Below are 26,270 nucleotides of genomic sequence, written 5' to 3'. Positions count from 1 at the left end.
ACAGTTTGCCCACCCGGCGTGCAGGGCAGCTGAATTGGCTGCACCTACTATCAACAGCCCGAGACTAATACAAAAATAGGAACACAAGGCTTTATCGTTTTTTACAGAAATGTTTGGCGATCAACTAGAAATGACTTGGAGATCGACAAGTCGATTGCGATCGACCGGTTGGTGACCACTGCTTTAAGACTTGGTCAGGTGGTTTAAGCGTGTCCCAGTTTAGGTCACCTATCAGGACAAATTCAGACTTAGTGTAAGGGGCCAGGAGAGACCTTAGGGCAGGTAAGGTACAGGCTGGGGCTGATGGAGGATGATAACACTCAGCAACAGTCAACAAAGAGCTATTTGAAAGTTGAATGCTTAAAACCAGACAACCAAATTTGTTTGGAGACAGACTTGGTGGAGACAACTGAGCACTGAAGGTGATCCTTGGTGAAGATTGCCACTCCCCCACCTTTGTAAGATCTGTTTTGCCGAAAAAGGTTATAACTAGAAAGGTTAACATCAGTATTCCAAACAGTCTTTCTTAACCACGTCTCAGTAATGACCAACACATCTGGATTGGAGCAGTGAACGCACTCTATCAATTGATCCATTTTAGGTAATAAGCTTCTAGTGTTAACGTGCAGAAAACCCAGGCTTTTACGAGAGCAGAAATCAGCATAAGTCAGAATTGGGGCTAGCAACAGTAGATGGGCCAGGGTGTACATGCACATTTCCAGATACCAGATATCATCATTTGAATGTGCATTAGATGGCAACAAGATCATATTGTACAGCAATTTCATCAGGTAACATGAAAACAAAGCCGGCGAGAGATGGTTAGAAAAGGATGGGAGGCCAAAAGTGTCAGGTGCGTCGTAAAAAGTGGACCAAGGCGCAGCGGGTATCGTGCTCATCTTCCTTATTTTATTTGGATAACCGTGAACGCTTAACAAAAATGACAAACAACGACGCCACAGTTCTATAATGCTTACCAGCTATACAGAAAATAACTACCCACAAACACAGTGACAAAAACCCCTACTTAAATATGGCCTCCAATTAGAAGCAACGAAGAACAGCTGCTTCCAATTGAAGGCCAAACCAAACCTGAACATAGACTAAATAGACATTCAAACATAGAAATAGACAACATAGAACATTACCCAAAAACCCAAGACACATAAATCAAACACACCCCTGCCACATCCTGACCATACTATAATAACAAAATAACCCCTTTACTGGTCAGGACATGACAAAAAGTCTGTGTAACCAATTGGCATTGTTGAATTTGATTATCACAATGGCAAGCTAGTACTGATGGTTTGGTTAGCTAAACTAGCAAGTCTGCTTGGTGACCAGAGCAACTACTGTAGCTATCTAGTAAACTTGCAAACTACTTCAGTGGCTGTTGAACACATTTCTTGTGTCAAATGTATTAAATCATAGCCATGGTATGAAATGGATAAGCAACTCGGGGCTTTATCCATTCTCTGGAAAAAAAAAATGCAACCTCGTGGAAGGTCAACACACCTCCCACGTCATTCCTTATTTTACATAGAACACATAGCCCCTCGTTGATTATCCCTTACGTATTGCGTATATTTATTACAGCATTCTGTAAATAGTGCATTGTGGAAACATTTTGTGAGAGGAAAGAATCGTTTGCTCATTAACATATTCTGAGACTTGCCTTGCTATACACTGAATGTACAAAACATTAGGAACACCGTTCCTAATATTTAGTTGCACCCCCTTTTGCCCTCAGAACAGCCTCAATTCGGTGGGGCATGGACTCTACAAGGTGTCAAAACGTTCCGCAGGGATGCGGGCCCATGTTGACTCCCAGCCTTCCCACAGTTATGTCAAGTTGGCTGGATGTCCTTCAGGTGGTGAACCATTTGTAATAAGCATGGGAAACTGTTGAGCATGAAAAATCAGAGGTGTTGCAGTGAGTGACACACTCAAACCGGTGCGCCTGGCAGTTACTATCTTACCCTGTTCAAAGTCAATTACATTTTTTGTGTTGCCCATTCACCCTCTGAATGGCACACATACACAATCCGTGTCTCACTTATCTTAAAAATCTTTATTTAACCCATCTCTTCCCCTTCATCTAAACTGATTGAATTGGATTTAACAAGTGACATCAATAAGGGATCATAGTTTTCACCTGGATTCACTTGGTCAGTCTATGTCATGGAAAGAGCAGCTGTTCCTAATGTTTTGTACACTCTTTGTAATTGTTGCACCCTTTATTGAGAAAGCTGTACCAATTGAACTGATATGTGGTAGTAGTGTTGTAACAATGTAATGTTTATTGGGTACAGATCAGAGTGACAGTGTGTCTTCAACCTCCAATGGTTTAATATTAAGCCGTGTCCTTTTGATCTGTTTTGCCTTGTAATCACAGCCAGTTTGGAAGCCTTTGTTTAGGCCTCTGGAAGTGCAAGTGATATAAAACACCAAATATTCATAAATATGCTGTAATGTACAAATACCTAGCAACCAACAAGCTTGCACTAATACCACGTAATTACAGTACTGTGTAATGCCAACATGATTACAGTAGCATTTATTTTCTTACAGTATAGGCTAACTTCAGTGTTTAACATCATTGAGCTGCATTTTACAGTAACTTACAGGAGGCTGGTGACAAGTTCATGTTTATATTACAGTAAGATACTTTGCACTTGCCAGAGATGGGCAAAAATACATCCAAAGGGTATTTCATTACAAATACAGGCTATTTAACTATAACAACAGTCCCAGTAACGGTTACGGAAACATTTTACTTGCTATGACTGTGATATGTGTTTTTATAAACCTTCGATGAATGCAGTGACAACAGTGTCTGCTAAATGACCAAAATGTAAATGACCTTCTTTGGGATAGGGCGCTAGCGTCCCACCTCGACAACATCCGGTGAAATTGCAGAACGCGAAATTCAAAATACAAAAATCGTAATATTAAACATTCATGAATATACAAGTGTCTTACATCGTTTAAAAGCTTAACTTCTTGTTTATCCAACCTCGTTGTCAGATTTCAAAAATACTTTTCGGTGAAAGCATACCATGCGATTATCTGAGGACAGCGCCCCACACACAAAAGCATTAAAAACATTTTCCAAACCAGCAGAGGCATCACAAAAGTCAGAAATAGCGATAAAATAAATCACTTACCTTTGAAGATCTTCCTCTGTTTGTAATCCCAAGGGTCCCAGCTACACAACAAATGGTTGTTTTGTTTGATAAAGTCCTTCTTTATATCCCAAAAAAGTCATTTTAGTTTGTGTGTTTGATTCAGTAGACCATCCGTTCCACTTGTTCAACGTGCATACAAAGGAATCCCAAAACTTACCAATAAACTTCATCCATACAAGTCAAACAACGTTTCTAATCAATCCTCAGGTACCCTAATATGTAAATAAATGATCAAATATAAGACGGAATCTAGTATGTTCAATACCGGAGATAAATAATGAAGTGCGCGCCCTCATCCACACACGCCACAAGACTACAGTCCAAAATTAGAGCCACCTTGAAAAACTACAATTACTAAGTCATTTTTCAAAAAACAAGCCTGAAACCCCTTCTAAAGACTGTTTGACATCTAGTGGAAGCCATAGGAACTGCAATCTGGGAGGTATTCCTTTGAATCTCCCATAAACAAGCATTTGAATGGACTGTGACCTCAAAAAAATAATTCTGGATGGATTCTCCTCGGGGTTTTGCCTGGCATATCAGTTCTGTTATATATATGTTTTAGAAACTTCAGATTGTTTTCTATCCAATACTATCATATGCATATTCTAGCTTCTGGGCCTGAGTAACAGGCAGTTTACTTTGGGCAGGTCATTCATCCAAATTTCCGAATACTGCCCCCTAGCCCTAAAAAGTTAAAAATGAGCAATTGTAAAGCATACTGCTGGGTATTATTCTAATGAGCTCCGCCCTCAAACTATTAGTATTTTGATCAAATTTGGCCTTGTTTGTGGAAGGAGGTCTTTAGAATAATACCCAGCAGGGTTCTTTGCCAGCTAAATGTTTTACATTTTGGTCATTTAGAAGACATTCTTATCCAGGGTGACTTACAGTCAATGTATTAAACTAAGGTTAACAATAATATACCCCACCATATCAAGTAAAAACATTATGTTTCTATTTCAGAGAATGCTGTAACTTCCAAGTATATATTCGTATTAGAAAAAAATATGATATACATATATTTTAGCTAAACTCAAAAAATAGGCTCATTAGTGGTAGTTCCGGCCAGTGAAATACAAATGTCAAAATATTAGATATCAAAAGTATGGAAATACCTATATCAAATTCATGTAACAGAAATACTGCTTGATGTTGGCACTAGCTACCTTGCACTATAAATCTGCAACAGTTTACTAACTACTGTGCTTCCAGTAATGCACTGTACATTTGTGTTACAGTAAAGGTCCTGTAAATCTACAGTCATTTAATGGCTTCTGTGCAGCCAGTATTTTACATTTACAGTAACCTACTGGATACTGTGCTTCCAGTAATTTGCTGTCAAAAACTACAGGATTTTTTTCTTTACAGTGTACTGTACATATACAACTGTCTATATACACAACTATGAACAAACTACTACTGTTTACATTCACAAATGTAACTGGTTTTAAGATACTTTCAATGCTTAAAAACTAGATTAAGCTAAAGTGTTTCTAGGGCAGAATCGCACGTTAGTCAGAACAAAGACCATATATCAGGGTCAAACACTTTCTTTTTCAACCACAGATAATTCAGTGATGTTATTCCTGTCAAGCTTAGTAATGATAATCTACAAAAAAATCAAAAACTGTCCCCAAACTTTCAAGCGAACAGACATATATGAGAATCCTGTAAATATCCAGAGTAGCTTGGTAAATATTGAGTCTACTGTGGAGATGTAGTTTAGTCTAGGTCTGGGCCACTCAGGACACATCAGGGCCCAAGCGTGGTGGGGCACACAGCTGTGTGATGACCGGATGGCTAGGCTGGAGAGGGGTCCAAGGTAAAACCTATTCAACACAGTCATTTTGATTCAGCTACTCAGTTCAAGTGGTTCTCTGTTGCTGTGTTCACTTCTCTGAGAGCACAGAATGAACATTGAACACAAAAAAAATATATTTTATTATTATTTGATATTCAGTGTAAAAAAAATTGGGATCCATGGGTCAACTGGAAATACAGATTAAAATACTTGCAGAAAACATGCAAGCCTTTTTGATTGACAAAGCTGACTCATCATCAACCAGTAACAGAGAAAAACACACTAATGTCTTTCTCAATTAGACTGAATATCATCACAGGGGATGCACAAACTTTCCACACATTTTATTCCCCTCCACCTTTTCTTTCTCTTTTTTATCTGTGCCAGCAGAACTAAACTCACCGCATGCGGAGAGTAAATGAAATGATTTGAGTGGTGCTGTGGGAAAGATAGCGTTGCTGAGTTGGGAAAGCCAAGAGAGGAAGTCTAACTGTGAAGATGGCTAATGTTTTGGCAAAGAGGAGTAGACAGATGTCATTAGGCTGTATATTCCTATCAGGGTGATGGGTATTTCACTAAAAGGTTTCAACTTAAGCCTAATTCACAGTCTACAGACGCAGAAAAGGGATAGTCCGGCGTACCATTTTGATGCGGCTTTGAGATCACCATTCGCGGTCAACGCACAGCCCAAACACGCACCTCCCCCAAATTCCCAACCAACATGGCCTACACGTTTTGGACTCTGATAGATGCTTAAGGTCTAAGGCCTCGTACACACTCACATTCTTTTTAAACAAACAATATATAAGGCCCAAGAATACTTCAATCTATTTAGTACAGGCTTAACTGCATTAACAACAAATACGGAATGTAATATGACATATTTTGGGGAATGATCCTCGGATCCAGATGCTGATGACAGGTAGCCGTTTGCTGGACTGCTGTCATCGAAACTCCCCCGCTGGGAGAAAGGATGTCTTATGACGGGCCTTTAGGTTACTATAGCTGGTGATTGTGCGGAGGTGGAAGGTTGTCGGTAACTTTTTCTGTAACACACAAGTGAGAGAACATAGCTACGTTTGAAATATAAATACATCCCAAGATTTATGCCTGTTGGTTGAGGGAGAGAAAGGTGATGATTGTGTGTACCAATAGGTTAATAAACAGCAAGCGCGAGGAATATGCGTTACAGTGCCGTGCTCATAGGCTAAAAAGTAAATAGGTGAATGGCATTCCGCACATAGCTAAATATAAAAGAGGAGAACAAACAAGATGCTATGATGATTGTGATACGCTTGTACAGTATACATTCCCACTATGCCCGTAGAATAAGAAACTATGTGAATTATGTTATGCTTACTGGATAAAGTTAAAGCTAGCGTTCAGGCCAGCCTTACTGATTTGAACCTACAATAATGTAAGGCCCTCTAAAGAGTGAAGGTTGGTTGTTGTTGCCTACTAGGTCACCAAGAGTGGATGAGGGCGGTATTATGCTGAGTGGCATAGAAAAACAATACCAAATCAAAGGAAGCTAGTTTTCCTAGCCAGTGTTGTGGATTCTCTGCTCTGTTTGTATGCATTTATTAGGGTGGTTGATGCTCAAGATAATGTGTGCTCTGATTCACACACATAACCGACATCCAGTTCAATAATCAGACATTTTTACAGTTCACTTATCAAGACATATTTAGGACAGAAACACATACTTATTCTCAGCATACTTATCTCCTCCTGGTTGAGAGCCCATGCAGCAGCAGAATCATCCACAAGTGGCCATGTAAGCATGAAAATTCTGCAATATGCAGAAATATAGTGCCTTCAAGGTTTAATTGAACCCGGCTTGTGAGACTCCACTCTCCACTCAAACAAAACGACAAAAAATGTATGCTCACCCCCAGTGCCTCAATTAGACTATAACATCAATTATAGCTAGAAGTTTGCAGAGCCTGCCAAATCCCTCTCAGACACACCCACATAAGAAATTCAGAGGAAATTTCTTCTTTGCCGGGGATCCGCCAGACAGGGCTAATTTAGATGCCTATTTTCCTCAGCTTTGGCTTTTCCATTTTATAAGGAGTGTTACAATCAAATAATGAAATAATTTGGTTGAGTTGAAAATCCCTGAGATAAAAGTGTAAAAAGTCTTCATCCCTCCCTCGCCCCTCCCTTCCCACATTTGTATCTCTTTCTCTATTCACGTCTCCCCTCTCTCTAGCTCTCTCACACACGCACTCTCTCGTTCTATCTCTCTCCCTCTTTCTCTCTAGCCCTCTTTCTCTCCCTTTTTTCTATCCATTTATCGCTTCCTATGCAGCCAGATAGATAGTTAATAAGGCACTAGAGGTACATCAACAAATCAATGACATCTTTAATTCTGTCACATGCACAGTCCACCCTTAAAGGTGTCTGATGTCGTGATTGTTTGTTTATTGGTTGGTTGGCTGGTTGTTCTACCTTTGAGGCCCACCGTGGTGTGCTCAGCATACCCACTAATCAGGGCCCTGTTGAGGTGTCTGCTTTCTTGCCTATCTGAAAATCATGCTGCCGCTCAGATGTTAGGTTTTGCTAAATCAGTTCCACAGGAAACACATGCAAGCTCTGCAATGATGTCTGCTTTCCAAAGTCTTAAGTTGCCTTAACCGGAAAACGTTATTAATGTAGCTTTCAAAACAACAGTTTATGTTTAATTGATCCCTGGTTCATATCTGGTTTCATACCAGTGGAATTAATGAGAGATTAAAGGAGTACTGTATATTGCTAACCTGCAGGAATTATATTCATTTCCTTACAAGCAATGGTAATTGAACCTGGTCCCCCATAGTTTTTTTTCTTAACTGATGAGATGTTTCATGTTGTTCCAACCCTTCCTTTCCAACCCTTTTCTTTCATTGTAGCGGTAGGCTACTAGAGTAGTCACATAACCTACATATGTTGATCCTAAACAAAAAAAAATGCTGGGTTAAAACCAAGCCAGCATTGGTGATGTGACTTGCATTAATCTGATGACTGTAGTTTATCGAATCAACTATGTTTAAGTGTTAGCAAATTAAATTACTCATGTAACAATTGACTCATTAGGAATTTGGGGCACCACGGAAGAAGTTGTTTATTGAGTGACCATCTCACAAATTCAACCTTAAAAGATGTGTTTATATATATATATATATATATATATATATATATATATATATATATATATATACACACACAGTTGAAGTCGGAAGTTTACAGGTTTTTCAACCACTCCACACATTTCTTGTTAACAAACTATAGTTTTGGCAAGTAGGTTAGGACATCTACTTTGTGCATGACACAAGTAATGTTTTCAGCAATTGTTTACAGACAGATTATTTCCCTTATAATTCAATGTATCACAATTCCAGTGGGTCAGAGGTTTACATACACTTAGTTGACTGTGCCTTTAAAAAGCTTGTAAAATTCCAGAAAATTATGTCATGGCTTTAGAAGCTTCTGATAGGCTAATTGACATCATTTGAGTCAATCGGATGAGTACCTGTGGATGTATTTCAAGGCCTACCTTCAAACTCAGTGCCTCTTTGCTTGACATCATGGGAAAATCAAAACAAATCAGCCAAGACCTCAGAAAAAGAATTGCAGACCTCCACAAGTCTGGTTCATCCTTGGGAGCAATTTCCAAATGCCTGAAGGTACCACGTCCATCTGTACAAACATTAGTATGCAAGTATAAACACAATGGGACCACGCAGCCGTCATACCACTCAGGAAGGAAACGCGTTCTGTCTCCTAGAGATGAATGTACTTTGGTGCAAAAAGTGCAAATCAATCCCAGAACAACAGCAAAGGACCTTGTGAAGATGCTGGAGGAAACAGGTACAAAGTATCCATATCCACAGCAAAACGAGTCCTATATCCACATAACCTGAAAGACCGCTCAGCAAAGGAAGAAGACACTGCTCCAAAACTGCCATAAAAAGCCAGACTATGGTTTGCAACTGCACATGGGAACAAAGATCATACTTTTTGGAAAAATTTCCTCTGGTCTGACGAAACAAAAATAGAACTGTTTGGCCATAATGACCATCGTTATGTTTGGAGGAAAAAGGGGGAGGCTTGCAAGCCGAAGAACACCATACCAACCGTGAAGCACGGGGGTGGCAGCATCATGTTTTGGGGTGCTTTGCTGCAGGAGGGACTGGTGCACTTCACAAAATAGATGGCATCATGAGGAAAGAAAATTATGTGGATATATTGAAGCAACATCTCAAGACATCAGTAAGGAATTTAAAGCTTGGTCGCAAATGGGTCTTCCAAATGGACAATGATCCCAAGCATACTTCCAAAGTTTAAAGGCAATGCTACCAAATACTAATTGAGTGTATGTAAACTTCTGACCGACTGGGAATGTGATGAAAGAAATAAAAGCTGAAATAAATCATTCTCTACTATTATTCTGACATTTTACATTCTTAAAATAAAGTGGTGATCCTAACTGACCTAAGACACAGAATTTTTACTTGGATGAAATGTCAGGAATTGTGAAAAGCTGAGTTTAAATGTATTTGGCTGAGGTGTATGTAAACTTCCGACTTCAACTGTATACATATAATATATATATGTGTGATCGATAACAGTCACTTATTTATTATTATCTCATATCAGTCTCATTCTGACCGTCACAAACTTCTTGAATCTGCAAAAAGCCCAGCCTTTTCTGATTATTCAGTGCTGCAAAAATTGATTTCATTATTTATTTACAAACTAACTAAATAATTACACAGAATACACATACACAATAACATGAGACAAAAGTCCCTAGTGGACTGTTTGTTAAGGAATGTAATGTATTTACGTGTAAATGTCTTTGTCCGTCATCTCTTTGAAACCAATCGATTCTTCTACGGGAATGGCTCGTTGGGTCTAAGGCTCTGGTTGTCTACCAGAGGTCACAATATCCTTCTTACAGTGGCTTGTGAAAGTATTTACCCCCTTGGCATTTTTCCTATTTTGTTGCCTTACAACCTGGAATTACATTTTGGGGGGGGGGATTGTATCATTTGATTTACACAACATGCCTACCACTTTGATGATGCAAAATATTTTTTATTGTGAAACAAACAAGAAATAAAAAAAAACTGAAAACTTGAGGGTGCATAACTATTCAACCCCCCCCCCCCCAAAGTCAATACTTTGTAGAGCTACCTTTTGCAGCAATTACAGCTGCAAGTCTCTTGGGATATTTCTGGTGTACAGCAATCTTTAAGTCATACCACAGATGCTTAATTGGATTGAGGTCTGGGCGTTGACTAGGCCATTCCAAGACATATAAATGTTTCCCCTTAAACCAGTTGAGTGTTGCTTTAGCAGTATGCTTAGGGTCATTGTCCTGCTGGAAGGTGAACCTCCGTCCTAGTCTCAAATCTCTAGAAGACTGAAACAGGTTTCACTCAAGAATTTCCCTGTATTTAGCATCATTCCTTCAATTCTGACAAGTTTCCCAGTCCCTGCCGATGAAAAACATCCCCACAGCATGATACTGCCACCACCGGAGATTCCCCTCCGGCCTTTGAATTTAAGACAGAGTGTTAAGGTGTCAAACCCCCCCCCCCCCCCCCCCCCCCCTTCCCCTCTTCTGTGGGTAAGAGGGTCTGATTGTTGTCAGCTATTTACCAAGCTGATCTGAGGCCTTGGATCCTCGACCAGGAGCGTCATGACATTGTAGTGGACAGAACACACGTTGGGTTATTTTTAAACCAGCCATTTAGGTAACTTAGTTGGGTAGTTGAGCTATGATCCACCGGGTCAGATCAGAGACTGGAGGCATGGCTTAGTAGGGCTGGGGATTTCAGATGGTTATTTTTGGCCACCCGTGAGAGAAAATGTCATTCCGGTTGATTGGTTCAGTTGTATTGTCAACAAACGTTAAGGTTTCCCACTGACAATTCTGTAGGACCAGTTGAGAACTTCTAGTGCCTATGTGTCTACAACAGACTGTGTCAAATGAGGTGCTCTACTCGCATTGGCATAGCCATCAAACACATAAACTGATACAATTTCACTGAAGGTTGGCATAAAATACACATATATTTGACTGTGCCCCCAAATATGCTAATGAGCCTCATCAGTACATTGTCCCATCTATCAAAGCTCAGTGACGATCGTACCTTATATTTGAAATGTTGTGTAGAAAAATGTTCCATTACACCCACAAGGTACCAAACTGTACCATGTGAGTTCATATGCATTTCGCTACACCCACATTAACATCTGCTAAACACGTGTATGTGACCAATAAAAATGTATTTGATTTGATGTGTACCTTTTTTTTACACCAGGTAAAAACACTGTTCCTAAACCATACCCTCATTTTATAAAATATATTATGTATAAGTATGGACCTGGTGCACTGCAGAAGCATCTATGTTTAAACACAATTAATGTCAATTATGCCTTTCAATGTAAAACATTCCAAATTACATTTGACACCTGAGTTTTCACATGCACTCAAATGTTATCATGTGTAGTGTCATGGTACCACATGTTAAAATTGTTCCTCCCCAGGTTGTCACATTTATATAATGACATTGTGTTTTCACATGTGCTCACATGTTGTCATGTGTAGTTTTATGTTATCACATGTTGCTTCACATGTTGCTTCAAAGATAGCCAACCCCCCTCCTCTCTCCCACCAGAGAGGAAGGGGGGAAGTTGTGGCGGTTTTACTACTTAACGACCGGTCGTAAACTTTCTCTCACGTGCCTTTGCAGTATTGAGAATGGAATGTCTGAGTGTTACAACAGAGAGAGACTTGCCAAAACTTTAACATCTAAAGATTGGACATTGAAACAATATTTCTAACATAAAGAATGTGGGAAAAGGTTGGTGGAGATTGAAACAATAATCATGTCATATCATTTAGCATTTTGTGATGTCATTATGAATGGAATAACAAGATAACCGTAACTCTGAAAGTAGAGACTTCCGAGTTACCCGATTTACATCTAAATGTTGTAAAACATGAAACCATTTGTGAAAAGATAGCAATGTGATTTTAGCCTTCTAAATTAGAATTGTTTTTCATATAGGGTACCACATGAGGGATGAGGATGTCTTCCCTGTAACGCACAGCTTTGGTGTTGCCTGCAATGACAACAATCTCAGTCCGATGATGCTGTGACACAACGCCCCAGACGATGAGGGAGCCTCCACCTCCAATTCGATCCCGCTCCAGCATACAGGCCTCGGTGTAACGCTCATTCCTTTGACGATAAACGCGAATCCGACCATCACTCCTGGAGAAACAAAACCGCGACTCGTCAGTGAAGAGCACGTTTTGCCAGTCCTGTCTGGTCCAGCGACAGTGGGTTTGTGCCCATTGGCGACGTTGTTGCCGGTGATGTCTGGTGAGGACCTGCCTTACAACAAGCCTACAAGCCCTCAGTCCAGCCTCTCTCAGCCTATTGCGGACAGTGTGAGTACTGACGGAGAGATTGTGCGTTCTCGGTGTAACTCGGGCAGTTGTTGTTGCCATCCTGTACCTGTCCTGCTTGTGTGATGTTCGGATGTACCGATCCTGTGCAGGTGTTGTTACACTTGGTCTGCCACTGTGAGGACGATCAGCTGTCTGTCCTGTCTCCCTGTAGCGATGTCTTAGGCGTCTCACAGTACGGACATTGCAATTTATTGCCCTGGCCATATCTGCAGTCCTCATGCCTCCGTGCAGCATGCCTAAGGCACGTTCACGCAGATGAGCAGGAACCCAGGGCACCTTTTGTTTGGTGTTTTTCAGAGTCAGTAGAAAGGCCTCTTTAGTGTCCTAAGTTTTCATAACTGTGACCTTAATTTCCTACCGTCTGTAAGCTGTTAGTGTCTTAACGACCGTTCATTAATTGATCATGGTTCATTGAACAAGCATGGGAAACTGTGTTTAAACCCTTTACAGTGAAGATCTGTGAAGTTATTTGGATTTATACGAATGATCTTTGAAAAACAAGGTCCTGAAAAAGGGACGTTTCTTTTTTTGCTGAGTTTAGTTCAGACAGTGCAGCAATATCTAACATGTAATCTACCAATTCCACAACTACCTAATACACACAAATTTGGAGTAAAGGGTTGGAATAAGAATATATACATGTACATATATGGATGAGCGATGACAGAGCAGCATAGGCAAGATGCAATAGATGGTATGAAATACAATATATTCATATGAGATGAGTAATGCAAGATATGTAAACATTATTAGAGTGCCATTATTAAAGTGACTAGTGATCCATTTATTAAAGTGGCCAGTGATTTCAAGTCTCTATGTAGGCTGCAGCCTCTCTGTGTTAGTGATGGCTGTTTAACAGTCTGATGGCCTTGAGATAGAAGCTGTTTTTCAGTCTCTCAGTCCCAGCTTTGATGCACCTGTACTAACCTCACCTTCTGGATGGTAGCGGTGGGAACAGGCAGTGGCTGGGGTGGTTGTTGTCCTTGATGATCTTTTTGGCCTTCCTGTGACATCGGGTGATGTTGGTGTCCTGGAGGGCAGGTAGTTTGCCCCCAGGGAAGCGTTGTTCACCCTCTGGAGAGCCTTGCAGTTGTGGGTGGTGCAGTTGTCGGACCAGGCGGTGATACAGCCCGACAGGATGCTCTCAATTGTGCGTCTGTAAAAGTTTGTGAAGGTTTTAGGTGACAAGCCAAATTTCTTCAGCCTCCTGAGGTTGAAGAGGCGCTGTTGTGCCTTCTTCATCGCATTGTCTGTGTGGGTGGACCATTCAGTTTGTCTGTGATGTGTATGCAGAGGAACTTAAAACGTTCCTCCTTCTCTACTACTGTCCCGTCGATGTGGATGGGGGGGTGCTCCCTCTGCTGTTTCCCGAGGTCCACGATAATCTCCTTTGTTTTGTAGGCATTGAGTTAGAGGTTGTTTTCCTGACACCACATTCCGAGGGCCCTCACCTCCTCCCTGTAGGCTGTCTCGTTGTTGTTGGTAATCAAGCCTACTACTGTTGTGTCATCTGCAAACTTGATGATTGTGTTGGAGGCGTGCATTGCCACGCAGTAATGGGTGAACAGGGAGTACAGGAGGGGGCTGAGCACGCACCCTTTTGAGGCCCCAGTGTTGAGGATCAAAGAAGTGGAGATGTTGTTTCCTACCTTCACCATCTGGAGGCGGCCCGACAGGATGTCCAGGACCCAATTGCACAGGGTGTGGTTGAGACCCAGAGACCCAGCTTAATGATGACCTTGGAGGCAATTGGCCTGCTATTGCACACGTTAAATTCTAATGGCCAATACTTCACATGTTACTGAAAAAAACACCTCATTAGAATAAACATGAACATTTCTAATAAACTTCAAAAACACTCCCAAAACGGGAGAAACCAAATAACGAGAGGTGCATAACCTGTGCCTAAAATCTTGAACTGAAAGGCGAGTGCAGAGTTTACAGCGGTGGAGAGTAGAATAAGAAACTTACATTTCTACATAAATCATAATGATAAACAGACTCTGGCATTTGTCCTTTTACATGTTATAATGTTATAAAATGCAATATTTGATGGGACTAACGATAGCTTGGTTAGCAAGCAATGTGTGTAGCAAACAATTAGACCAAGTCTGTTTCTGTGGGAAGAAATGGAGGGGGACAGAAAGTTTGCTGCTGAAATGCATTTGTATTTACATACTGTGGTGTACATACTAATTCCTGCATCCCTTCACACTGTAGTATACTAACTCCTGTATCTCCACAGGCAAGGCCTTTGAGATCACCTACGTGCGGCTCAAGTTCTACACTAGCCGACCAGAGAGCTTTGCCATCTACAAGCGGACAAATCAGGATGGACCATGGATGCCCTACCAGTACTACAGTGCCTCCTGTAGCAAGACCTACGGGAAGAACGCCAAGGGATATATTCGCCCGGGGGATGACGAGAGGATGGCGTTGTGCACCGACGAGTTCAGTGACATCTCCCCTTTGACTGGGGGCAATGTGGCCTTCTCCACTTTGGAGGGACGACCCAGCGCATATAACTTTGACCAGAGCGCCGTGCTGCAGGTGAGGATGTGTGTGCGTACGTGTGTGTGTGAGTCACAGAGAATGAAAGAGGAACTGAGAGAAACAGGGTAGTGGCAGGAGGTTGGTCTTGGTGGAACTGTGGGAAAATTACATGTTTAGAGTGACTGATGTAGAGGCGTTTGAATGGGCTGTTGGTATTATGGTAGCAGACAAGTCACAGAGGTATTTTGAAGTCAAGGAGAGGTTAGGCGACATGTACAGTACTTGATTAGCATATGAAGGACTTGTTTTCAAGGTGCCTTCACGAACCATTGCATTTTAACATAATACATTTTGTGTGTATTTTTTACATATACAGTGCCTTCGGAAAGTATTCAGACCACATTACTTTTTCCATATTTTGTTATGTTTCAGCCTGATTCTAAAATGGATTTTTTTTAAATCCTCAGCAATCTACACACAATAGCCCATAATGACAAAGTGGAAACAGTTTATTTTGTGCTAATTTATACAAAAATGTATCCAGAAATACCTTATTTACATAAGTATTCAGACCCTTTGCTATGACACTCTAAATTGATCTCAGGTGCATCCTGTTGCCATTGATCATCCTTGAAAGGTCCACCTGCGGTAAATTCAATTGATTGGACATGATTTGGAAAGGCACACACATGTCTATATAAGGTCCCGCAGCTGACAGTGCATGTCAGAGCAAAAACCAAGCCATGCAGTCGAAGGGAGAAATCGGGGGAGAAGCGCCTTGATTAGGGAGGTGACCAAGAACCTGAGTTCCTTTGTGGAGATGGGAGAACCTTCCAGAAGGAGAACCATCTCTGCAGCACTCCACCAATCAGGTATTTATGGTAGAGTGGCCAGACGGAAGCCACTCCTCAGTAAAAGGCACCTAAAGACACAAAGACCATGAAAAATAAGATTCTCTGATCTGATGAAACCAGGTTTGAACTCTTTGGCCTGAATGTTAGCGTCACGTCTGGAGGAAACCTGGCACCATCTCTACAGTGAAGCATGGTGGTGGCAGAATCATGCTGTGAGGATGTTTTTCAGCGGCAGGGACTGGGAGACTAGTCAAACCTGCTTCATAGCTCTCAGGACTTCAAACTGGGCCGAAGGTTCACCTTCCAACAGGACAACAACCCTAAGCACACAGCCAAGACAACGCAGGAGTGGCTTCGGGACAAGTCTCTGAAGGTCCTTGAGTGGCCCAGCCAGAACCCGGACTTAAACCTTTTTTGAATTTTTTTTATTAACAGTAACATGCAAAACATAAACGTCACAGCCAGAGGGATTCCACAAAGAAATTTTAAAAAATAAAAAATAAAATCCACATTATATCAAATCAAATACAGACATATAGCGAATACATTTTTTTGACATTTTGTTTTGTATACGTTTTAAAGTTTTCCAAATCAGATAAAAAAATTACGAAAAGGGGCTTTTTCCTCATAAATTTTGATCTGTGTATGAAAAATGTTCCTAATAAAATAAAGACATTTATGACATACCCACGTTCAATTGGGAAATCAGTGTAGTAAAAAAATATGTAAAACTTAGAAATTTCAATGGTTGTATGCAATTTGAGGCCAAGATATAGTTTTACATCAGTCCAGAACACTTCACCATATAAACAATAACAGAATAAGTGTTCAATAGATTCAGTTTCTAGTTCACAAAAACTGCATTCACTGGTAACATCAAGTATATACATTGCTCAAACAAATAAAGGGAACACTAAAATAACACATCCTAGATCTGAATGAATGAAATAATCTTATTAAATACTTTTTTCTTTACATAGTTGAATGTGCTGACAACAAAATCACACAAAAATAATCAATGGAAATCCAATTTATCAACCCATGGAGGTCTGGATTTGGAGTCACACTCAAAATTAAAGTGGAAAACCACACTACAGGCTGATCCAACTTTGATGTAATGTCCTTAAAACAAGTCAAAATGAGGCTCAGTAGTGTGTGTGGCCTCCACGTGCCTGTATGACCTCCCTACAACGCCTGGGCATGCTCCTGATGAGGTGGCGGATGGTCTCCTGAGAGATCTCCTCCCAGACCTGGAATAAAGCATCCGCCAACTCCTGGACAGTCTGTGGTGCAACGTGGCGTTGGTGGATGGAGCGAGACATGATGTCCCAGATGTGCTCAATTGGATTCAGGTCTGGGGAACGGGCGGGCCAGTCCATAGCATCAATGCCTTCCTCTTGCAGGAACTGCTGACACACTCCAGCCACATGAGGTCTAGCATTGTCTTGCATTAGGAGGAACCCAGGGCCAACCGCACCAGCATATGGTCTCACAAGGGGTCTGAGGATCTTATCTCGGCACCTAATGGCAGTCAGGCTACCTCTGGCAAGCACATGGAGGGCTGTGCGGCCCCCCAAAGAAATGCCACCCCACACCATGACTGACCCACCGCCAAACCGGTCATGCTGGAGGATGTTGCAGGCAGCAGAACGTTCTCTATGGCGTCTCCAGACTCTGTCACGTCTGTCACATGTGCTCAGTGTGAACCTGCTTTCATCTGTGAAGAGCACAGGGCACCAGTGGCGAATTTGCCAATCTTGGTGTTCTCTGGCAAATGCCAAACGTCCTGCACGGTGTTGGGCTGTAAGCACAACCCACACCTGTGGACGTCGGGCCCTCATACCACCCTCATCGAGTCTCTTTCTGACCGTTTGAGCAGACACATGCACCTTTGTGGCCTGCTGTAAATCATTTTGCAGGGCTCTGGCAGTGCTCCTCCTGCTCCTCCTTGTACAAAGACGGAGGTAGCGGTCCTGCTGCTGGGTTGTTGCCCTCCTACGGCCTCCTCCACGTCTCCTGATGTACTGGCCTGTCTCCTGGTAGCGCCTCCATGCTCTGGACACTACGCTGACAGACACAGCAAACCTTCTTGCCACAGCTCGCATTGATGTGCCATCCTGGATGAGCTGCACTACCTGAGCCACTTGTGTGGGTTGTAGACGCCGTCTCATGCTACCACTAGAGTGAAAGCACCGCCAGCATTCAAAAGTGACCAAAACATCAGCCAGGAAGCATAGGAACTGAGAAGTGGTCTGTGATCACCACCTGCAGAACCACTCCTTTATTGGGGGTGTCTTGCTAATTGCCTATAATTTCCACCTGTTGTCTATTCCATTTGCACAACAGCATGTGACATTTATTGTCAATCAGTTTTGCTTCCTAAGTGGACAGTTTGATTTCACAGAAGTGTGATTGAATTGGAGTTACATTGTGTTGTTTAAGTGTTCCCTTTATTTTTTTTGCAGTGTATTTAGAAATCAAGCTATTACACGGATAGAATCTATGGATAACCTTAAAGGAGATCTCCTTTACTTTATTGGTCACCATACATTTGTGTGGAGTGAGCCAAGCATGGCGCCAGTTTACATCAAACGATGAAGCCCAAAAATATATCGCAGAGGGAATAGACTTCCTGTAGGAAATATCCCATAATAAACGATTGTTGAATTTCATATGTAGTAGACCAATGCCATTCATCTGGATATCGCTTACAATCGGAGATATTCCAAAATATGCATTATTCTGAAGTAAAGTTTTTATCCCACTAGGTATAGCTTTAATAGCAGTGTCATATTCCTTGCGTGAAACCTCAAAGTTGTATCTTTCCATAAATTCCCACTAACATTAACTAATTGGCTGACAAGGACCATGTTTTTCGAGAACAATTTATGGTTAAATAACATCTTGTTTCTACCATCGACCCATTGTTCCATATAAAACATTTATGAGGTGAAAGGTTTATACAACAAAGCCCAGCACATTAAAGCCTGCTTGTGAAAAGCCAGTTTCACAGAACGTTTACCCACAATATATGGACATTGTAGTAAAAAATTAAGCCCTCCGAACTTCTGAAAAACAAAATGAGATATAATATTCAAGAAACTATGAGGATTTTTTATTTACCTTTTAATCCAGTTGACATTGGAAATCTGATTGAAGAGAGTGAAGTCCAAGACATTTAGACCGCCATCACAAACCCTGTTGGTGATAACATCTCTTTTTATCTTATGTGGCTTGTTTTTCCATATGAAGTTGTACAAACGCCTATCTAAGGTACAGCAAGTGGATTTGGGAATGTCAATAGATGGAAAAAGATAGGATGCATGAGATAGCCCCTCAGCTTTGGATAAAAGCACCCTTCCTTGAAGACTTAAATCCCTCCCTAACCATGAGGATACATTTTTTTGGACAGATTCCATTACAGGGTTCAAATTAAGATCATTCACAGCCTTAAGATTTTTGGTGATCTTTAAGTTACAGTATCTTTTTCAGAGATGTTACAATCTGCTGGATTGACAGCTCCTTTTGGAAAGATTTAATGCCAAACCTGAGATTTTGGAGAACTGCTTCACGACATCCAATGCCAATCTAGCTTGTGACACAGTTTTCAAAAAGAAGTGAGGTGTTATCCGCCAGTTGGGATATCTTGATCTCTCTGGCCTGGAATGTAATGCCTTCAAATTGACTTTTATGAACTAATGAGCATAACATTTGAGATACTAACAAAAATAAAAAAAAAGGTGAAATTGGACAACCTTGTTGTATTCCTTTGTAAATGTTAAGCCTTGAGGTTGTTCCATGACAGAGTTTGATACAGCTATTGCCACCATTATACAGAGTTCTAATAGCACCAACAAAAAAATGACCAAATTTCAAATGCTTAAGACAATCAAAGATAAAATTGTGAATTACTGTATCAAATGCTTTCTGAAAATCCCAAAATAGGATAACAGGGAACTCATCCAATAGATCACAATACTCAACCAAGTCTAACACCAGCCTCAGATTATTAGATATATGACTCCCTTTCATAAACCCTGATTGACATTCATCAATCAGATCATTCAAGCAAGACCAATTATCAATATTTAAGAGATCCTTGTGTGGTTTAGGTATAAGAGTAATATCCCCTTGCTTCAGAGAGGCAGGTAGTTCTCCCTTCTTTATAGCCTCCTTAAAGGTTTAAAGTAAAAATGGTGCTATTTCTTCAGAGAAGGTTTTGTAAAATTCAGAGGTTAATCCATCACAACCTGGAGATTTGTTATTTAACTGAGCAACCCCGTACTGGATGTCCATAATGGATAAATCTTGACAACAAGACCGATTGAATTCTTCACTAACCGAATTAACATTCTCTATAGAATCAAGGAGATCCTTAGAGTCACTCAAATTGTTATTTAACCCCTGTGCGACCTCCGTCCCGTATGCGGACATCCAGCGAAAAATCATATCGCCATTAGCATAACAACATTTAATACATTTTTTTTTTTCAATTTTTTTTTCAAATTATATCATTTTATAGATACACCTCTCCTGAATCGAACCACGTTGTCCGATTTCAAAAAGGCTTTACAGCAAAAGCAAAACATTAGATTATGTTAGAGGAGTATATCGTAAAAGTAGCCACATAGCCATTTTCCGACCAACTACATGCATCACAAATAACCAAAAAACAGCTAAATGCAGCACTAACCTTATACAAACTTCATCAGATGACACTCCTAGGACATCATGTTACACAATACATGCATTCTTTTGTTCGATAAAGTTCATATTTATATATAAAAACAGCATTTTACATCGGCGCGTAACGTTGACTAACTATTTTCCCTCAAATGCATCCGGTGAAACAGTGCTACAATTTACTAAATTACTATTCGAAAACATTTTAAAAATGTAATATTGTCATTCTAAGATTTATAGATTAATATATCTTGAAAGCACCTGTAATGCCAGATTTAAAAATAACTTTACTGGATAATCACACTTTGCAATAAAAGGGGATGCGATACTCAGAACAATAGGCTAGCAATAGCAATAGACTAGCCATCTTGGAACAATCGCATATCACATCTAGTCTTGTATACTATTGTCAATAATCCCTTACCTTTGATTATCTTCATCCTTAGGCACTTCCAGGAATCCCAGGTCTACAACAAATGTATTTTCGTTCGAAAAAGTTAATCCTTTACGTCCCAATAGCTTGTTCTTGTTAGCGCGTTCTGAAGGCTTCACCAAAAGTTCCGACGTGCCCGGGGCTACTCTTTCAACAAAATGCATTTTTTTCTTATTTAGGTTCGTTCAAACATGTCAAACGTTGTATAACATAAATCTGTAGGGCCTTTTTCAACGAGAGCTCCAATAAGATTCGAGAGGGACGATTGCATTGTGTTTCAAAACGTTTCGAAAGGGGAGGGTAACCAGGGGCGCCGGCGTCATAATGGTGATGGTCCTCTCTGTGTGACCACATTCCACAGCGTGTCATTCTGTCAGTTTTCACAGTAGGAGACTCAAATCACTTTGTAAAGACTGGGGACATCTAGTGGAAGCAATAGGAAGTGCTCAATGAACCATAGCTCACGGTGTGATTAATAGGCAACGTGATGAAGTTGAGTTCGCAATTCAGAATTCCACTTCCTGTTTCGATCTGTCTCGGGGTTTTGACTGCCATATGAGTTCTGTTATACTCACAGACACCATTCAAACAGTTTTAGAAACTTTAGGGTGTTTTCTATACATATCCATATCCTACATATCCTTATATGCATATCCTAGCTTCTGAGTTTGAGTAGTAGGCCGTTTAAAATGGGCACGAATCTTTTTCAAAATGCGCTGTGGCGCCCCCTATCCTAGGTGACCGTCAAGAGGCTAAGGAGTAAAGATTCTCAGAAAACTTAGTGGTAAAGTCTGATAACAACTCTCTATCCTCAGTGGTAACCCCATTAATCTTACATTTCCGAAGTGTGTTGAGTTCCTCTTTCCAAATTAAAAAAGTATCTACTGTTCTTTTCGCCTTATAAAGCCATTGTTTTCTGGATCTTATGAAAGCTCCTCTAGCCTTTTTCTCATACAATGTATCTAGTTGATTCTGTAAATCATTCAATTTAGCTTTCTCATTAAGATCAAGATGCTCAATCTCTGTGATATCCGCAATTGTCTTAGAGAGTTCAACTACCTCGCATCTCCTTCTTAAAGCAAGCAGTTTTCCATAAGTAATACAGGCTGAGCAGATTTTAAATTTCAGCAGTTCCCAATATTTCCCATATTCTGCATTAGATGTAGCTAAACTCCAGTAAACAGAAATTAGATTCTTACTCACATTTTTTAAATCATCATGCAATAACAATGAGTTATTTAATTAATATCCAATAACCACCAGAGTATTTCTTATCATCATTACTGCACATTCTTACAGTCAACCATATGACTTTATGATCCGGCAGGACTGCAGGCAGTATTTTTACCTCTACAGTGTTGGGCTCAAGACTAGAGGTTATCACCCACAAATCAATTCTTGATTGTAAAGAATGATCTCTATTAGAGGTCTGCCGATTATGATTTTTCAACGCCGATACCGATGCCGATTATTGGAGGGCCAAAACGGACGATACTGATTAATCAGCCGATTTATATTTTTTTTTTTATTTAAAAAAATGTTATTTGTAATAATGACAATTACATCAATACTGAATGAACACTTATTTTAACTTAATATAATACATCAATAAAATAAATTTAGCCTCAAATAAATAATGAAACATGTTCAATTTGGTTTAAATAATGCAAAACAAAGTGTTGGAGTAGAAAGTAAAAGTGCAATATGTGCCATGTAAGAAAGCTAAAGTTTAAGTTCCTTGCTCAGAACATGGGAATATATGAAAGCTGGTGGTTCCTTTTAACATGAGTCTTCAATATTCCCAGGTAAGAAGTTTTAGGTTGTAGTTATTATAGGAATTATAGGACTATTTCTCTCTATATACGATTTGTATTTCATATACCTTTGACTATTGGATGTTCTTATAGGCACTTTAGTATTGCCAGTGTAACAGTATAGCTTCCGTCCCTCTCCTCGCTCCTACCTGGGCTCAAACCAGGAACACCGACAACAGCCACCCTTGAAGTAGCGTTACCCATGCAGAGCAAGTGGAACAACTGCTCCAAGTCTCAGAGCGAGTGACGTTTGAAATGCTATTAGCGCGCACCCCGCTAACTAGCTAGCCATTTCACATGGGTTACACCAGCCTAATCTTGGGAGTTGATAGGCTTGAAGGGGTGGGTATAATTTGTGGAACGTTCCAACAGGAATCTGTTCCAAAAAACGTAAAGTAAAACGTTGCCAACCAACAACGCATACAAAGTAGCAACGCATACAAACCTAGCTAACTAGCTGCCGAATAGGCATCTACTCACCATGTAGCTTATTCTTAATGTTTGTCCATAGGCAACCAGAGTGAGGACAGACATTTTTCGGAATAAACGTGACGAGTGAAAAACGCAATGAAATAGACCACTCCCTACCCGGTATCTTATTCTGCCGCTATACAACTTTGTATGGGTTGTTTTTTGGCAACCTTGATATTTACGAGGTTTTTGGAATAGATTCCTGTTGGAACGTTCCACAAATTATACCCATCCGGCTTGAAGTCATAAATAGCTCAATGCTTGAAGCACAGCGAAAAGCTTCTGGCAAAACGCACAAAAGTGCTGTTTGAATGAATGCTTATGAGCCTGCTGCTGCCTACCACCGCTCAGTCAGACTGCTCTATCAAATATCAAATCATAGACTTAATTATAATATAATAAACACACAGAAATACGAGCCTTATGGCATTAATATGGTCGAATCCGGAAACTATCATCTCGAAAACAAAAGTTTTTTCTTTCAGTGAAATACGGAACCGTTCCATATTTTATCCAACAGGTGGCATCCCTAAGTCTAAATATTCTTGTTACATTGCACAACCTTCAATGTTATGTCATAATTACGTAAAATTCTGGCAAATTAGTTCGCAACGAGCCAGGCAGCGCAAACTCTTGCATATACCCTGACTCTGCGTGCAATGAACGCTAGAGATGTGACACAATTTCATGTTAGCAGGCAATATTAACTAAATATGCAGGTTTAAAAATATATACTTGTGTATTGATTTTAAAGAAAGTGACACTGATGTTTATGGTTAGGTACATTGGTGCAACTACAGTGCTTTTTTCACAAATGCGCTTGTTAAATCAACACCCGTTTGTCGAAGTAGGCTGTGATTCAATGAGAAATTAACAGGCACCGCATCGATTATATGCAACGCAGGACACATTAGATAAACTAGTAATATCATCAACCATGTGTAGTTAACAAGTGATTATGTTAAGATTGCTAATTTTTTATAAGATAAGTTTAATGCTAGCTGGCAACTTACCTTTGCTTCTTGCTGCCCTCGCGTAACAGGTAGTCAGCCTGCCATGCAGGCTCCTCGTGGAGTGCAATGTAAGGCAGGTGGTTAGAGCGTTGAACTAGTAACCAAAGGTTGCAAAAACGAATCCCCCCTGAACAAGGCAGTTAACCCCCATTCCTAGGCCGTCATTGAAAATAAGAATGTGTTCTTAATCTGACTTGCCTAGTTAAATAAAGGTGTAAAAAAAAATAATAATAATAATTTTAAACAAAAGCAAATCGGCAAATCGGTGGCCAAAAATACCGATTTGTTATGAAAACTTGAAATCTGCCCTACTTAATCGGCCATTTCGATTAATCGGTCGACCTCTAATCTCTATTACTCCATGTGTATTGTTTCTCTCCAGGGTTTTTAACTCTCCATATGTCAATTAAGTCCAGGCTTTGGCAGAAATTCACCAACTTGTTCACACCAATGTTAGGCCTATGGGGCAATCTATCAGTCTCATTAGAATAAACCATATTAAAATCTCCACCAACTATAATCTGACTGGATGTATATTTTCTCAGAAGACTTAAGAATTTCTTCAATTTCCTCTAAAAGTAAGTTAATTGGAGGACTAGAACAGTATCCATATACATTACACAACACAAATAATCTGTCTATGTGGTTGATGACCGCTACTAGCCAATGTCCATTGGAGTCCATTTGAGTAAACAAAAATTTCCCTTTGAAATTGTGTGCTGAAATTGCAACCCCAGCTGAATGATGAGTCCCGTGGGCTCACTGCCCCACTGACATTGCCCCACTGATTTTTCCTATAATTATAGTCTTCTTTGAATGAAAGTGTTTCTTGAACGAATACAAGTCCTTACAAAACAAAAAAAAAGCTTCTCTCTTCAACAGGATTCGTATCCCCCTGGCATTGATTGACATAAACTTCAAGTCCATATCTATAGAATAGAAAGAAAAATCCTATGCAATCTCAACTCTACCCTCTCTATAGAAGTTGCTTCATATATGTATTAACAGAAGTCTTAACTTTTAAAGAGTAACACCATAATTCAAAACTAGAATGCTCAGTTTGCAGTGGGGAAGGAGCTACCTTGTAAACCTACCGACAGAACAAATCACCCCGGTCGTATTTCTTTTCCGTCTGGGGTAAAAGGCTCTGATTCCCCTGTAGTATCCACCCTTTCCTTGATTTCGGGCCTGTTGTACAAGAGGCCACAATTTTGCCTTTGCTGCCTTGTCTGCTGCAGTCAAGTCCTCACCAAATCTATATTTTCTCTCTTTCAGAAAGGCACTTTCCTTTGCTTTGTTCCAAACTGCATCTCTCGCTGTGCGAAAAGCAAACTGGATGATGATCGAGCGGCTGATGATGGATCTTGTTTCTTCCCAATACGATGAGCGACATCCACAGCCATATTCATATATCCATCGGTGAAGTCCGGTGCCACACGGTTACAGATGTCTCTTACTAAGCGCTTCACATTCTCATCCTGGTCCTCGGGGACACCGTAAAGCCGTAGCCCCCACCTCCTCCGGTATCGCTCTGCTTCCGATAAGTGCTCTTGCATGTCTGTGATGGTCTTCTCCTGTGCAGTGCATTTCTCAGAAGTAGCAGTGTTTGCAAGTTTAAGCTCTTTGATACTCTTGTATGCATGATTCAGAGAGGTCTCGAGGTTAACTATTTTTGATGTGTTTTCGCATATCATTTTCTCCAGACCATCGGCTCTTTCGTTTATCTTTGCAGAGACAGCATCGATTATGTTGGCCTGTAGTTCGCGCAAAGACAATTCTTTCCGTGTCTTTTTGGGTGCAAGACTATTGACTGCATTTTCAGTATCAACCGAATGTCCAGAATCCTCCATTTCTTCTCCCAAGGAGTCAGGTGGCCGTTTTTCTCCAATGTATGAGTGCTCAGCTAGCAACTGCCTTCTCCTCTCTTTGCACTTTCGCACAATTTTTTCTTCCATTTCTCAAAGTTTCAGATCAAATTAGCGTTCAACTAAGCGTTGTTCTCTAGTGTGTTTACTATAAGCCAAGTTCCGTTACATTTTAAGT

The 26,270-nt window shown here is 40.5% G+C and overlaps 1 protein-coding gene across 1 annotated transcript in view; it reads left to right on the top strand.

The window, feature by feature from the left end:
- Positions 1–26,270, top strand: part of LOC106562972 (laminin subunit gamma-3) — a 257,596-nt gene that overhangs the window by 26,009 nt on the left and 205,317 nt on the right. Inside the window, exon 2 of the mRNA XM_014128127.3 lies at positions 14,712–15,016. Within this exon, the coding sequence (XP_013983602.3) occupies positions 14,712–15,016 (305 nt within the window). The remainder of the gene's footprint in view (positions 1–14,711; positions 15,017–26,270) is intronic.

This window comes from Salmo salar, chromosome 11 (assembly GCF_965601325.2).
Source record: "Salmo salar chromosome 11, fSalSal1, whole genome shotgun sequence".
NCBI lineage: Eukaryota > Metazoa > Chordata > Actinopteri > Salmoniformes > Salmonidae > Salmo > Salmo salar.
Note: the sequence above shows the minus strand (reverse complement) of the source record. Positions and strands in the feature narration are given on the sequence as shown.